The sequence below is a fragment of the Lepisma saccharinum genome, chromosome 2 (assembly GCF_977018435.1).
Source record: "Lepisma saccharinum chromosome 2, izLepSacc3.1, whole genome shotgun sequence".
In the NCBI taxonomy this organism is placed as follows: Eukaryota; Metazoa; Arthropoda; class Insecta; order Zygentoma; family Lepismatidae; genus Lepisma; species Lepisma saccharinum.
In genome coordinates, this window is record NC_139230.1 from 180,115,753 (window position 1) to 180,133,067 (window position 17,315).

A 17,315-nucleotide genomic window follows, 5' to 3' on the forward strand; every position below is an offset into this window, starting at 1 on the left:
TTACGATGTATTTTACACAGCCGAACCAGAACGAAAATTACAGCCCTGTCTTTATTTTATTTTGTCTGGTACCTAGAGAGGTTGTGTTGTTTCTCCCAAGAGATCTAATCTTACCAGTTAATCTTGTAACAGACAATGCTCCAGTAAACCCGTATAAAATCCAACATTCATTCTGCCCGATTATCTCCCAACTTTTGCTGGCACTAGTCTGACTGGTGTCAAGATTCTTCAAGTTTCGCTTGCAATAAGCGAGAGATTGTTTTCCTTTCCATTGGTCTCGGTGCAAACAGGTTTCTCATGAACTAGAATTGTAAGAATTTCCTGAAAACTCAACGACTGTGCACAATTGAAACAAAGTAACATTATTTTAAATTCTCTTTCGTGAAAACTTTTTCATGCTCTATTTTCCTTCTCACAACACGCATCCTGTGCATAACAGGTTGTATAACTACCAGGATAAATGGTGTTACCATCTCCTAGGCATCTTTGTGTCCGTTTGAGCCCCCTTTAAGCTGAAAATTGGTGCAAATTCCAATAACGACCCCTTCGAAATAACGACCCTTTTCCCGGGAACTGTGAAAGGTCGTTGAATCGAGAGTTGACTGTACCTGGTATTTGTATTTGCGCCTGTTGATATATACATGTTTTTTGCAATGACTTAGTGAGAACATGCATGGTTTTATGTTGTCTATCTAAATTATTCTGTGCATAATACGCACCACAATTTTTGGAGGCAAACATTTTGGAAATAAAGTTTTCATTATACATGAGTAAATACTGTTTATGAGAGACTAGAATAAAGCATTGATTTGAAACCATTACATGAAAATAGACCTGACATCACAAAAATATAGCAATGCCCTCTTGTATTAAACTTTTAAAAGAGAGGAAATTGAGTATCAGAATCAATTTAAATATTTGTTCTTTAAGAGTTCTGATGTTCAGTTTCAGCCAATATTCATATGTGCAGTGGAGGTACAGTATATGTTAATGAATAATTGCTATCTAGGTGAGCAAATATAGTATTATGGATGTTCGCTTGAAGTACAACAGTAAGCTAAATTTGTATTTTTCTTATTATATCCATTTTCGGTTTTGACTAATCATGGACAATTGAGATACTGATTAGATGAAATTGACGAAGTCACTCACAAACCCCAGCTAGCAGTCAACACCTTCAGTGAGGAGTTTTATGAGTTGAACAATCCATGCACTCGTCTACGATGAGGTAGAAGAGTTGGTTGTTTAATATTACGTTTTGAACTTGACATGTTTTATCACTATTTAATTGGAGCTTTTTAATATATAAATGTACAAATAAATACCCTCATGCATAGGATCATGAATATTCCCTATTTAAAGAGTCTAATGTATAAATATGTTTTTTGACATTTATTACATCTAATCAACTATTATTTTAGACAAAACATCTGTGCATAATGGTTTGTTTTCTTCTCCAATCAGAGTAACTAAATATGTAAGTTGCATTTTGGCAATTATGACATATTTCTAAATGTTTTCCTAGTTTGGCTAAATGCTGGTCATGGTGAACCTATTTTCTTGCCCTAAAATGTTTTACATTCAAGTCTGTGTGAGAACATTAGATCCTTTCATTGTGTTTATGCTTTCACCCATTTCACTGAATCATCATTCTTCATTTTGATTAACTCAAGGCTGGTCAAATGACTATAAATAACCAAATACAAGCAAACCAACTGAAATGTTAGGATGATGGTCCTATTTGGAGGGGAGGAGGGGGCTTGTGACAAGATAAGACAATTTATACGTATGTATCTTGAAATTGAGAATTTTGAATTCTGAAAACCAATATTATTGATAACATTTCTGTAAAAATATTGAAATTATAATTGCAGAAGATGCGTATTTGCAAGCATATCCTGTATTTCGTTCTGTGCCATTTTGGCCTCTTTTCAATAGGAACTCAAATGTCTGTTATTTCTGAATGCAAAATGTATGGTATTCTGAGAATTGCATAACTGGAGTTACCGTATTTCTGCATGTTTAATACTTTCTTTCTTTTACAAAATTTTTGTCCCCAAAAACTGCTGCATATTATGCATGGAATAATCCAGACAGCCAACATGAAACCATGCTTGTGTTCACTGTCACTGCATGTAACACATATATATCAATAGGCACAAGTACAAATTACCAGGTAAGGTTTCTTTAAAAATAATATATTTTTTTAAAGAAATCACGTATAAAAGTGAAATGGCAATTTTCCATGATTTTTCACTTTGCATTGGAATGTTTTGAGATGCTGAGAAAGTGGCACCATTCTGGCAGAATTTGAGCATGCACCTCCCATCACATGGAATGCATATGAGTGGTATTTGTCATGGGAGAAATAATGGAAAATAACTTCCTCAGCAATTGTTTCTGCAGTAGTAACTGCCATGAACAGATGTTAGCAACTGTAGCTGGAACTGCATATAGCACATATATATCAACTCCTGCTCAAAGGAATGAAATCACTCCATGCACCTAACAACTGATGGGATGAGTAACACAAGCATCAGTGTTCGTCAGTTCCTGCTCAGGCACTGTTGAAGCAAATGGACTGTGGTTGTGTGTGGAGTGCAATTACACATTACTGCTAGCTACTACACATGCACCATGTCACTGTGGTTATGTATTACTTTTTACTAGCCAATCGGAAGTTAATTTCTGAATAGCCCTTGTACAATGAAACCTTGATTTTATGTTTTTTTGAGGGAACAAGCTGAAAAAAACTGAAAATGAGGGAAAATGTAAAACAGAGCAACATTTTATAACATATTGATATGTTGGGGCTATCAAGATACAGGATACAAGATACAGGAAAATGTATAATTGGTGTTCCACTGTACATACAAACTTACTGTTGATGACATTGATGTGCACAGAAGTTATCTTATCCCAAAATACCCGTACGTCGGGAACACTCATTATTTGCTGTAATACATGAAAAGTGACTTTTTAAATCCAGAGCACATCAACAGGTTGGTAACTAATTTGATATGAACATTACATAACATTGAAAGTGGATCAGCAATCATCAGCTGTTCAAAATGTGAAACTAGTCTCCTGAGATGCTGATATAAAATAGTTACAATGTCACTCAACATAGTTCAGTTGAAGGGCATTACACTTAATTTAAGTACTGATTAGCCCTCACATTAAGAATTTTAGGTATTTTGCCACCATCAACTTATATATCCAACAAATGAGAAATAAAATTTTTCATAACACAGCCAGAAAGTATTGAACAGTCTACATCATGATAGAATGAAGCATCAGGTATATGAGCACAGTAAAGAAATACATTCAAGTACATGAAAAAGTTCTGCACGTCCTCAATGAAGCAATAAGAAACATAAAAGTTAATAACTGGGACAGGTAATGTAATGTGTAAGGCAAAAACTACATTGTTGGTGACCATTTTTTTAAATGTGTTTTATGTTTTTCTGTATTAGTTATATGTGTGTGTAATTTTCTTTTATTCAGATATTTTCATAAATGTAGTGCAGTTGGCTGTGCTGATTTCATATGAGTGGATTTTTTTGTTAAACTAATCACTTTTCTTCAAGTAAAGCAGCAAAACTTCTGTGCTGTTTTTTGGTTTAGTAAATTTAATTTCATCAGTTAACACTTTCTCAAAATTTGAAATAATACTGCAGGTACTTCGATTAAAACTTCGATCAATTGAATTGTCACAATGCATTGTGTATAGTACCACAGCTTTCCAGGTTCTTTCCTCTAACAAGTTTCAATGGGTGTGTTCATTGGGCACATTGGTTCTGATCAGGTGCATAGATTTGTTTCATTGGATGACATTCATGCATGAAGACTCAACAAGTATTTGCCTTTTTTAAAAGCCGATAGCAGAAGGGATCAATATGGAGAACCTATTCTGAAAATGACATAAAAAAATGACAAATGCCTTACAAAGAATCCGAGTGGTTCATTTACCACCTTAACATATGTAACCAGGTGTTTACAATAGGTTTTACTTTAGAATTGGGGTAAAAAAAATATGCATGCATTTCAAAATTCATCAAGGTACATACATATAATATATACATATAAATAACGAAATGACAGAACTTGAGTGCAGGCTGTGTAGAAACATTGGATCCCTAAAATTATATACAATTTTGCCAGTAAATTGATACCATGTGTACTGATCAGCTCATGTTCTACTGATCCGAAAAAGGGGTGCAAATGATCCATGCAGTGTGTGAATTATTTATTTATCCCCTATTTAATGTCTCTAACAGTACCTTTATAATCATAGAATAATGTAAGCAAATGTTAGAATTTTGTCCTAAATTATAGCATATTTTTTAGGGATGGGCCAATATGAAATTTTGGCCGACACCGATAAAGTACCGATATAAAATTTACCGATAACCGATATTCTACCGATCCAATATAAAATTAGATATGGTACTTGAAGAACATGAAATGTTCCTTGATCTCCTTAACAAATGTGTGTGTGTTTCAAGGTGACTGCCGTGCAAAAGAAGTTAAATATTTAGTCAATTACTTTTTTAGAAAGTAGGTCATCGAGATTGTCCATAAAAATGACAACAAAATGGCAGAATTGTGCACTAAATTATAATATATTTATCGATATATCAGATTGGTAAAATAATCTGTAATTTTACCAATAAACCGATACACTGATATGCCTATATCGGCCGATACCGATGGAGTACCGATTAATCGGTCCCATCCCTAATATTTTTGGAAATATCGAATCGGTAGTTCAATAATTATTTTCAATTTTACTAATAATCTGGTACACATATGTCTATATCAGTTAAAAGCAATAAGTACCAATGAATCTGTCCCTTCTCTCAGCCAGTCAAAGGCAGTAAGTGTTGTGTCGTATACCCTGTAGTTAAAACTTACTATGAGTAATACCCATATGCGGTCATAGAAAGATACTTGCTCTAGAAATATCTGATATTATGTCACCTGGTAAATTTTTGATTTTAAGAAATTAGATTCTCCTGCAAATCTGTAGTTAATATTATCATGAAGTTGTAATGCCCAGGAATATAGCTTCAGTTGCATATCAATTTCCCATTTGCAGCTGCGTTTCCAACATTACAATAATTTGTTAAAAACACTAAAATAACACACAAGCAGCACGATGAAAAGCACTTAAAAGTCCTTCTGAGCTTTCGACTCCTTCACGGAGTCATCTTCAGGGCTGATCGAGGGAAGACTGAGTGGACGTGGTTGTAGTTCCGGTGGCGTTACTTAATGTGTCTACCATCAGATGTCGTTGCGGTCTTGCAGTGTTGGTTAAGTCCTTGTATGTTTGGATTGTTGGCTGGGGGAGATGGATTTTTAAGTTTTACTGTGTTGTACCATGATGAATAAAGATTTCCACATAAATTGTCATTTAGGTTATTTGTGTTTTTGATCATGTGTACCCCTTCCTTAACATCCCGTTCTATTTTTCCTTTCACCTGTGCAAGGAAGGAAATGCAATCCTGTGGAAGTTGCTGGTTGGTTTCTATAATATGTTTCTGTAGTATGTACCATTCTTTTTTCTCTGTGGTAACTTGAAAGGAGTCACATACCCGGTTCCAGCTGTTAATGTAATCTTCGAAATTTTCTTCATCTTGATATATAATGAGGAAGTCATCTACATATCGGTGTGAAATGATGTGTGGGAAGGGTTTTTTTTTGACCTGATTTCAGTTTTGTAGGCTTCAAGAACTAAATTTGCTACCCACAGGGAAAGTGGGTTTCCCATGGCAAACCTTCTGCTTGGTGGAAAATTTTCTTTTCAAAAGTGAAGAATTCATTGTTGAGGCATATTTTCAGGGCTTCCAGGAAAGCCTCTGATGAGTGGTTTGATTCTTTTTTGGCAAGTAGTTTCTCTACCTCTTCTAGGGCTTTGGGTATAGGTATGGAAGGGAATAAATCTTTGACATCTATGCTGTGGAGTTGGTCTGCATTTGGGATGCTTGTGATTTGTTTTTTACACGTCTGCTGTTGGCCACACAGTATTTGAAGGTGAGTTTCAATTCCTGCAGTTTATTTAGTAGAGCTTTTGCAAGTTTGTATCTAGGGTGGGAGTATCCTGCTATTATCGGGCATAGTGTCCATCCCGTTTTGTGAATTTTTGGTAACCCGTATATGAAACTCAGTTGAGGTACATTCATAATGAGTATTTTTGCCGGTTGGAAAAATTAGGAAGTTTTGTAAGTAAGATTTTGTCTCTTTGATGATTCTAGGGAGAGGGTTCCTTTTAACTGGCTTGTAGTTTTGTTTTGTAACAATGTTAATGACCACATAGGATACATTCGCAGGAAAGAAAGTTCTTCTGGTTTATCCAAACATATTATAGAAACTAACCACCAACTTCCACAGGATTGAGTTTTTCCTTCCTTGCACAGGTGAAAGGAAAAATAGAACGGGATGTTAAGGAAGGGGTACACATGATCAAAAACACAAATAACCTAAATGACAATTTATGTGGAAATCTTTATTCATCATGGTACAACACAGTAAAACTTAAAAATCCATCTCCCCCAGCCAACAATCCAAACATACAAGGACTTAACCAACACCGCAAGACCGCAACAACATCTGCCACCAGACACACCAAGTAACATCAGTGGAACTACAACCGTGTCCACTCAATCTTCCCTTGACCAGCCATAAAGGTAACTCCGTGAAGGAGTCGAAAGCTCGGAGAAACTCCTAAGTGTTTTTCATCGTGCTGTTTGTGTGTTATTTTAGTATTTTAACAAATATGTTGCTGGCAAATGATGTAAGAAGTTTTCTACTGTCATATTACAATAACTTGTTTTCAGGATCATATGATGATGATCATAAACAAGGTTTCACTGTACTAATACTTAAGAGACATGCATATTTAGTTTTTGACTGAAACCCAAAATGTAAAATAAAATATGTGGTCCTACTAATACTGTTGTTGTCGATAGTTAATAATCAAATTTTAATTTAACGCTACTTGCTTGAATATTGTGTGTCATAGAGACCTTATTTTCTGTTTCAATTAGGAGGAGGACATCATGGAAGAGGAACAGTATCATGCAGTAGAGCTCACAAGGGGAACGCGAGGTTTTGGTTTCAGCATTCGTGGAGGGAGAGAATTTCAGAACATGCCTTTGTTTGTGCTGCAAATTGCAGAATATGGACCAGCAGCTGCCGATGGTCGCTTGAGGGTAGGTCATCAAATAAAATATAACTTATTTTTACTTGCGTTCAGTGTGTATGCGTTGAGTAATTGACAACTTTTCAGGGACCACTGTCCCCTTCTTCAGGTCGGTGTATCAGCTTCACGATTACCCACAAAGCTTCGTCAATGGCAAGGATTAGGTTTACATGGATCGGATAAAATATTGGGATTCCATCACAACTGACCTGTTCTCTTTTAAAAAAAACGCTCTGTAAAATTTCCCTCATATTAAAATTAATTAAAACCCCTCTGTTACAACTTATTAAAAAAGAATCCCTCCCTCCATTTGCCGCTCACATGTTGACAGTCAATGGCTTCCTTTCAAATGCATGAGGTCGTAAGTGAGTTAGATCTCCCCCACTCCTTTTCCCCTTCCGCATTATGTCATATCTAAAGTGAAATCTGGTACGATTCGAGTTTCACATTCTACGTCTGAGGTAACCTTGAATCTGATTTCTTCATATTCCCACTTTTCCCATTTTTTCAGCATTTCTATCCAGAGTTCATCAAGGTTACCATCTTCTCTATTAAGTTTATTTTCTCAATTCCTACATATAAATGATGCTTCGTAAACATTTCTTCTAAATAATTTATCCTCCTCCCTAAGGACTTCCCGTCCCTCAATTTTATGTTGTTCCAATACGTGCTCAGATAATCCAGTTCTGGAGTTCCTTTCCCTGATATCCTTATAGTGTTCTTTCCAAGGTGTACCCATATTTCTGCCAGTTTGTCCAACGTATTCTTTTTTTCATTGGCATTTAATCTTTCTTCCCTTCTTCATTTTCTTCCTTTTTCCCCTCAGGGAAAATGACTTATTTATAATACGATCCGACAAGGAGAACAAAATGGTCGTATTGCATAAAGAAGAGTATAAATGTAAATTAGAGGAATGCTTTTTAGACACTGTCTATAAAGAGGTACATAAAGACCCTATCAACAAAATAAGAAGGGATACCAAAAAGGAAATTGAAACTAGCAGAACATTAAGTAGGACTGAGAAAAAGAGGCTAATTGAAAATTGCAAAAAGGGGACTATTCCAATGCCGTTTGGAATACTCAAAATGCACCAAAAAAGGGGTTCCACTAAGGCCATTCATACCGACATACTCTCACCTGGGATACGGTTTAGCAAAAATTCTTGTTTGGAGTATTAAAAAAGTAAAGAAAAACATGACTTAGTGTTTTGAATGCAGTGGAAGTAAAAAGGGAAATCGAAAATATTGAGATTAACAGTGAAGATGAAATCGCAAACTTTGACATATTTAATCTGTACCCCAGTGTGCCAAGGGAAAAAGCTGAAATAGGTGGCTTATGGGTAATGGAATTGATGTGATAACTGCTTGGGAATACATCAGATGGTGTAATATAGTTGCGGAGTATAATTATTTCTATTGTAATGAAAAAAAAAATATGGAAAAAGAGGGTCTGGCCATGGGGAACCCTATATCGGGGATATCAAGCATTTTTGTTCACTTCATTGAGAATGCAGCATTGAGGAATTTAGAGAGTAAGGTTACATTTTATGGGAGATACATAGATGACATTTTGGTTATCGGGAAAGAAGGAAATTTGGACAGTCTATATAAAAATCTAGGAGATCAAGAGGCAAGAATCAAATTTACTAGGGAAAATTTGAAGGATAATAAAATTAAGTTCCTAGACTTAGAGATTTACAAAATAGGTACAGAAATAGGAACAGGCACGTCTTCCATAAGCCCGTAGCGGGAAAAATGTACATCAATAAGGAATCTGCCCATGCCAGTAGGATTAAATATAATGTCTTCCTAAACTTCTTTATACGTGCTATCAGATTATGTAACAGCAAAGAGAGTTTAAAAAGGGAAATAGATTTGATCTGTAACGTAGGTAGGAAGAATGCGTATAAAAATGAGGAAATGAGGAAGAATTTACACAAAGCAAGAGGGATATGTTCTAAAGAAGAAAGTAAGGAAAATAGTAATGTTAGTAACAAAAACGAGGAGGTAACTAAATATAGGTACGTGGCTATCCCCTACTTTAGAGGAGTGTCTGAGAAGATGGAAAGAACAGTGAAAGAATTTGGCATTAAATGTGGTATGAAAGCACCCCTGAGCTTAGAGAAATATTTCACCAGTTATAAAAAAGAAGCGAAAAGGAAAGAAAATGAAGAAGTGAATAAAGGGATATATAAGATTAAATGCCAATGCAAAAATGAATATGTTGGACAAACTGGCAGAAGTATGTGTATACGTTGGAAAGAACACGATAAGGATATCAGGGAAAGGAACTCCAGAACTGGATTATCTGAGCACGTATTGGAAGAAGAACATAAAATTGAGGGCGGGAAGTCCTTAGGGAGGAGGATAAATTATTTAGATGAAATGTTTACGAAGCATCATTTATATGTAGGAATAGGGAAATTAAACTTAATAGAGAAGATGGTAACATTGATGAACTCTGGGTAGGATTGCTGAAAAAATGGGGAAAACGGGAGTATGAAGAAATCTGATTCAAGGTTACCCCAGACGTAGAATGTGAAGCTCGAATCGTACCAGATTTCACTTTAGATATGACATAATGCGGAAGGGGAAAAGGAGTGGGGGAGATCTAACTCACTTACGACCTCATGCATTTGAAAGGAAGCCATTGACTGTCAACATGTGAGCGGCAAATAGACGGAGGGATTATTTTTTAATAAGTTGTAACAGAGGGGTTTAAATTAATTTTAATATGAAGGAAATTTTACAGAGCGTTTTTTAAAAAGAGAACAGGTCAGTTGTGATGGAATCCCAATATTTTATCCGATCCATGTAAACCTAATCCTTGCCATTGACGAAGCTTCGTGGGTAATCGTGAAGCCGATACATAGACTTGAAGAAGGTGACAGTGGTCCCTGAAACGTTGTCAATTACTCAACACATTCTCACTGAACAGAAGTAAAAATAAGTTATATTTTATTTTATTTATAGTACATCAAGTGAGTAAGTCGAACATATCCTGAAAATTGAAATAGGTCATCAAAAGGGGAAGGGTCCATTTAGTCTGCTGTAAGTTTTACAGACTTCTAGGGCAATCTATGAGGGCTATTTTTTTTCAACCTTCAATAGAGCATGAAATCAAAACCACAGTGAATAGCAAAATGGTTTTATTGACAAAAGTTACGTTCACGTATAACCTACTTTTCAATGTAATCACCAAGAAGATTCAGACATTTATCATAATGATGCACCAGCTTCCCAATACCCTCTGCAAAAAGAAAAAGGTGCCGCCTGTCTGTTGACAGGTCTGCACGATGTCCTGAAGCTCCTCCTCATTGGTGTGGAAGCACAGTCCTCCCAATCACTTCATCGCCAGGAAAAGGTGGAAGTTACTCAGCACCAGGACTGGGGAGTAGTGATCAAACACTCCCCAGTGGCATCGTTGAAGAAGGTCTTGGATTGACCCAGCAACTTGCAGTCGGGCATTGTCATGAAGCAAGACAGTGCCCGAAGACAGCGTGCCTCTGTTTGTTCTGGATGGCTCTGCGTTGTCTGCGCAATGTCTCACAGTATGCAACCAAACTGATTGTGGTCCTGGGCTCCATAAAGTCAACCCGTAACACACCTCACATTTGGCGGGAGAGTCTATTGTAGCAGACATCAGTCGCTCAGCTTCAACTAAGATGTTTGCCTTGGCAGTGGTAGTGGCAGAAGGGATGCCAATCACCCTGCTTCCTAGCACTTCACGGGCCACCTGGCAGCACCATCGGAGGTTGAAAAAAAAATTGCCCTCATATAAGTATCCTAAACAACACTGCAATATTATCAAGTTTCTGTTGGCAAGTTCCATTATACACATAGTATGACAATTGTAGGCTCAGTACCATTTCAGTGTTTGTGTGACAGCTCCCCAATGCAGACGCTCTGTGTTTTTTGTAAACATGGAAGAAACTAAGATTTGTGCCATTATTAAATTCTGTTTTTAAAGGGAAAATTTGGATGTGCACACAAGCTTAATGCAGTTCTAGGCCACTCCTCTCTCACAGTAAGCATGTTTCAATCAAGGGTGGGTCAGTGATTTGCACTTGATTGAACAAACTGTGAAGATATACACTGCACTGGATATCCAAATGAGATAAGGTAAAGTTCCCCGTGCATATAACATCATGCCATGAAGAAACATTTTAGGGGATGTGGGGGTAGGGCCCTGCACATTCTTGAGCGCTGCCATTATGGAGGTGATGTGATCAGCACCATGCTCCAGCTGCCTTTGCCCTGCTGGGTAGCCCCCAGGTGCCCTTTGATTTGAGGCTGGGTGAGCCCCAGAACCACTTTATGCAGGATCAATGCCGAAAAAATTCCGACCTTAAATCATCCAGCCTGGGAATCAAACCCGGGTCTCTTGCATGGCAGTCGGACGTCCTGCTGTCCTGCTGTCTAGACCACCACAACATCCAAATGAGATAAGAGCTTCAGAAATGATTTTAAAATTCCATGTAATCACCAAGGATTACAAAATATTTTACATGAACATTCCAGTATGAAGTAGCTGTGCATGTGATGAGTTCCATGATTGCCCAAACTGCACCAAAGACAGCATTCAATTGGTATTTCAGCCAACTGTTTGCAAGGTTTCAAGTTAAATTCAAAGTGCGTTCTACACAGATTCATAATGATTGACGAGACACAAATTCCCAATTATTCCTTTGAAACCAGGGAGCAGTCAAAGTAGTGGAAATGCACCAGTTCTCCAGCACCAAAGAAGGCAAAGCCTATTACTGTGGATGGCAAGGAACCAGTATTTTGTCACACATGCTGAATGATTTTCAACGAATTCTTTGAATAAGAAAAACACCACTGGCAAGTAAATACTAATGCAGGCATGTTATAACACTCGGGGTGATACAATCAAAGTGAAATGATAACTTTTGGTTAAGTAAATGTGCTTTCCCACATTTTACCTGATCATTTTAGCATTATCGGTTTACAGTAGAATCCATTTATATTTTTTACGGATGGGCCGATATGAAATTTTGGCTGATGCAGATAAAGTACCGATATAAAATTTACTGATACCGATAACCAATATTCTACCGATCCGATATAAAATTAGATGTGGTACTTGAAGAACATGAAATTTTCCTTGATTTCCTTAACAAATGTGTGTTTCGAGGTGACTGCAGTGCAAAAGAAGTTGAATATTTAGACAATTACTTTTTTTTAGAAAGTAGGGCAGCGAGATTGTCCATAAAAATGACAACAAAATGGAAGAATTTTGCACTAAATTATAAGATATTTATCGATATATCAGATCGGTAAAATAATCTGTAATTTTACCAATAAACCAATACACGGATATGCCTATATCGGCCGATACAGATAGAGTACCGATTAATTGGTCCCATCCCTAATATTTTTAAATTGTCGATCATTTTTCATATTCCATATTTCATGCCCATACAATTCAAAACATTACAATTTATTATAAGCTATTTTTTAATAATGGGATTCTTTTGCCTGTGGTAACTGAACGTTCAATGCTGCAAGAGATCTTTTCTCAGAAATGTAGGATTTGCCTTGTGAATGTGATTTCCTATACTTGTGCAACCAAGGTTGTGTTGGTATGATATTGTAGTAGCATGAGATGCAAAAAGCTTGGGCATGCTGCGCTTCGAACTGGGAAGTATCAATTGATATTAGACCCATATTTTATAATATACCACTGCACATTAATTCGCTGTTTGAAAGTTTCTAACAAAGGGACACAGAGTAACCTCGATTTTACATTTTTTTTAAGGGACCAAGGTGGAAAAGCTTATAATGCAGGAAAATGTAAAATTGAGGATAATTTTATGACATTTTGCTATGTTGGGTGGTGGAAAATGTAAAATGGAGGTTTCACTCTATGTTGAAAACAAACAAAGGCAATGAGATTATTGTAATCATACACTTATGCCATCACAATTTGTCTCTGATTCGAGGTTTAATTACCAGGTTGTATGTTCAAGTTCTTTTTCTTTCATTTACTTCTTGTGATCTTAGTTCATTCTGATATTTGCAATTAACCTAAATGTGGTAGAAAAGCCACATGAAATAACTAAATCCAAGACAGAGCTCTGGGATTAATGGCAAAGTCCACTTTATGTTCACATAGGCTAATCAGGACTGGACCTACAGTTTAAAGTGCAATCTGAACTACTGTGTAATGTGTGTCCTCCAGGGATCGAACTTGGGGACCCCTTGATTACAGGCTGACAGCATTACAACTGCATGATCACAGAGACCTGTGGGATTAATGAGTGCAAGCAGTAGACAGGTTCATTGTGCAGTGGTGTTAGTTTTTTAGAGCTTGCAACTTCAAATATTTTACTTTATGTACAATAGAAGTGTAGTAATGTTTTTTTCCACTTTTAATGTGTTCTGTGGCCTGATCTTTGCATCTATGGCTAGTTTTTTTAAAAAATATAAAGTAGCATGCATGATTTTTGAATTTCTTCTATCCTGCAAGATAGTTTACAAGCTTATTCCTTTTTGATAAATAAATAGGTTGGAGACCAGATCATTGAAATAAATGGAGTGAATACCAAGAGTATGACGCATGCTGATGCAATTGAAATCATCCGAAACGGAGGTCCAACAGTACGTTTGTTGGTAAGAAGAGGTGGTAAAGTCCCTCCAGCAGTTGGTAAGTTCTTCAGATAATTTTAGTTCATTATTTTTTTTCATTTTGTTATTTTTGTGTCCAGCAAAACTCTTTACAGAATTTATATTACAATGCAACTTGCAGTGAAACTGTGAATTGTGGCTTGCTTACAAATTCTTGTACATTTTGTGCTTAAAAAATTAGATATACTGCAGAAAAACAACATTCATGCATTTTAAGCTTAAATGTACCATATTTACACATATAAAATGTGCACTTTTCCCCAAAATTGTATCCCCCCCCCCAAAAAAAAATGGTGTGGGTTATACATAGAATATTCTGATCATCTTCCATCAGAATATTTTAAATCACCAAGCAAAGTGGCACAGTTTTGACAGAGTTTGAGTGCGCACCTACAGTCACATGGGAGCCATAACATCTGTTGTCACATGAGAAATAATAGAAAATAACTTCCTCAGAAATTGTTTGCACCATATGCAACTGTCACAAATGGGCTCTTTCAACTTCCCTTCGTGCTTCCGCCATTCTCACCAAAGTTGAATTTTCAAGGCAGAACCCTGTTGCCTGTTTTCATGCATGTTTAGTAAAGCTTTCAATTTTGAAAGCAGTAGTACAACCTGTCCTGTTTCCCACCTTGATCTTGCCTTCTTCCACTACAGAATAAGCAAGATGGATACAAATGTGAACGTTTACAGAGGCAAAACATGGTTGGGGGAGATAGGGTGGGCGGCACACTGGATACACACATTGATATTCCGTCTTCCAACACTAAGGACACTAAGAAAATAAATTATTGAACCTAAATTGTGCTGCATGTTATACACATGTAAATATAGTATACCTGATAATTAAAATTATTTAACATACCCTACCAACGTCGTCATTCTCAAAGGAAAATTATATTTTTTTGTCTTAATTAGAATCCATCAATTGAAAAAATAAACCATTAAGGTCAGCAACAATTCAGTGATTCAATGCAAGTTAGATAGCCAGATGAAGGTGACCTACAAATTAGAATTCTACTTTATGCAGAAAATAAAAATGCAAATTTTGTGGAAAATAACATCAAAAGCAAAAATAAAGAAAAATATAAAAAATATATAAAAATTAACACCGATTTTTGTAAAGTTCAGGCTCAGTCTTCAAAGTGATTCATGCAGTGTCTCCTTCTACATATGTAGATAGCACCTTTGAGCTGATACAACTTGTCTAACATCTTTTAGTATCAAGTGCTCAAAAAGGTATCCCTAACAGACAAACAATATCATAGATGTCTATTTGAATGAATATACGAAGGTGATTCAATTAAAACTTAATTATTTATTATGAGGCAAATGAGGAAATACAGAAAAATTATACATACATCATTTTTCGATGTAGTCCCCATGATGTGCAATGCACATATTCCAGTACTTCGGAAGTGCATTGATACCTCATGAGAAGAATTCTTTTGGTTGTGACTGTAGCCACTCGTGCACCTCTTCATCGCTTCGAAAATGCTTGCATCTCATCATCTCTTTGAGTTGTCCGAATGCATGAGTCACTGGGGTTGAGGGTTGGTGAATAAGGTGGGTGTGTGAGACATTCAGATTTCATATCCTGGTTTGTCGCAACCATTAAATAGGCAGTATGCAATCTGGCATTGTCATCCAGTAACAATGCACTTGAAGTCAGAAGTCCTCGTTGCTTACTCCTAATTGAAGGGTGAAGGTGATTTTGGAGCAGATCTGCATAAGAAGTACTGGTCACTGTTACTCCCTTTTCCATGTAATGTTCAAAAATTACCCCATTTGCATCCCAGAAGAGAATGAGCACGACCTTTCCGCTGATAGTTCGGTGTGGAATTTTTTTTGGTTTTGGCGACAAGCTATAGTGCCATTCCTTTCTCGAACTTTTTGTTTCAAGTTGGCAATAATGCACCCAGGTTTCATCTCCTGTAACAATTTCTTTCCAGAAATCCATCACCTTCAACCTGGAAACAATGCAAAATTTCCTCGCAGACATGGACGAGAGTCTATCAATTCAGCAGTCAACTGATGTGGCACCTATCTTGCAGACACTTTATTGAATTGCAGCACATCATGGGTAATATTGTGTGCTGAACCAACACTAATATCCAAAATGGTGGGTATTTCCTTCACAGTAATATGCTTGTTTTCCTTCACAAGCACTTCCACTGCAGCGATGTTTTTGTTCGTCACTACGTGGTGTGCCTGATCTGGTCACGAGGCGTTCCTACGCAGGACGTTACACCACTTTTTAACTTTCTACACCACTCATACACTTGCTGCAGACACACACATGAATCATCATACTGCACTTTCATCCTGCAATGAATTTCAACTGGTTTAACACCTTCACTACTCAAAAGACTCATCACAGATTGCTGCACTAACGTGGTGCATGTCAACAATGGGGCAGCAATCTTTGCGCTGTTGCTGCTTCCTTCTTCAGTGTTGCAGCATCATGTTTCCACCTGTTTGTCATTCCTTCTACCACAAGGATAACTCTTGCCAACTTACAATTCAATCGTACAACTTTTCAGAATTTTATTGCACTTTTATGGTTTTCATTTGAATCACCCTCGTATATTTGGCTTTTCTGGGGTTCAGTGATACCCACCTACCTGACTTCCTGTTTATGGATTAAAATGTACATCCTTATAGAGGAGCCCTAGCAGATGCTTATCTGGAAAGTGAGGATCTGCTGCATACAGAGGCCAGTTCAATCTCGTGATTTAAACCCTATTGAACATGCATACTTCGATGTCGAACAAGTATTCTTGGTTTACCAGACAGGTTAAATCGGCAGTAGCTTCCAACGTTTTGAGCTCATACATTGCTTTCATCATCAGGGAATGTAAGCATGGAGACCATGTAGGGTTAAATATATGACTATGATGGGGTGGAGCTTGGATGCTGTCTTCCTATTGGCTTGCTCTGGATCTTGGTGTTCTTATTGGCTGGTGACCTGTTTTTATGGAGGATTTTGTTCCAGGCATGACTGAACTGGAGTCTCACATCCCTGTTGAGATTGGTGCTTTCCCGTGAAATGGCTATGGCTTCCTTTACTCGTCAGTCCCAGTAACTGGCACATTTGGCTATGATTTTGGTGTCTGCAAATAAAATCCTGTGTCCCTCAGTGATGCTGTGTTCTGCTAGTCCTGACTTTTCTGGTTAAAATAATCGGATGTTGCACTGATGTTCATTGCATCGCTTTTCAATGGTGCATCCTGTTTGGCCTATATGGTGTCCCACACTCACATGGTGTATGGTATACTCCTGGAATGCGGGGTCCCAGGTCATCTTTGACTGAATAGAGTAGGGCCTTGGTTTTCAGTGGTGGTCTGTGAATGGTCTTATCCCCGTGCCTGGCTAGAATTCTGCTCAACTTCTCAGAGGTGTGTCCGATGAATGGTAAAACTGTTGCAGTGGGGGCCAGGCCCTTACAAGGACCAATAATGCAC

The 17,315-nt window shown here is 37.1% G+C and overlaps 1 protein-coding gene across 4 annotated transcripts in view; it reads left to right on the forward strand.

The window, feature by feature from the left end:
- The window catches only part of Magi (membrane associated guanylate kinase, WW and PDZ domain containing protein magi), a 180,583-nt gene that overhangs the window by 155,588 nt on the left and 7,680 nt on the right, over positions 1-17,315 (forward strand). For all 4 annotated transcript variants that reach the window (XM_083117760.1, XM_083117762.1, XM_083117764.1 and 1 more), the window contains 2 exons: positions 7,050-7,214; positions 13,732-13,870. In XM_083117760.1, the coding sequence (XP_082973886.1) occupies positions 7,050-7,214; positions 13,732-13,870 (304 nt within the window). The remainder of the gene's footprint in view (positions 1-7,049; positions 7,215-13,731; positions 13,871-17,315) is intronic.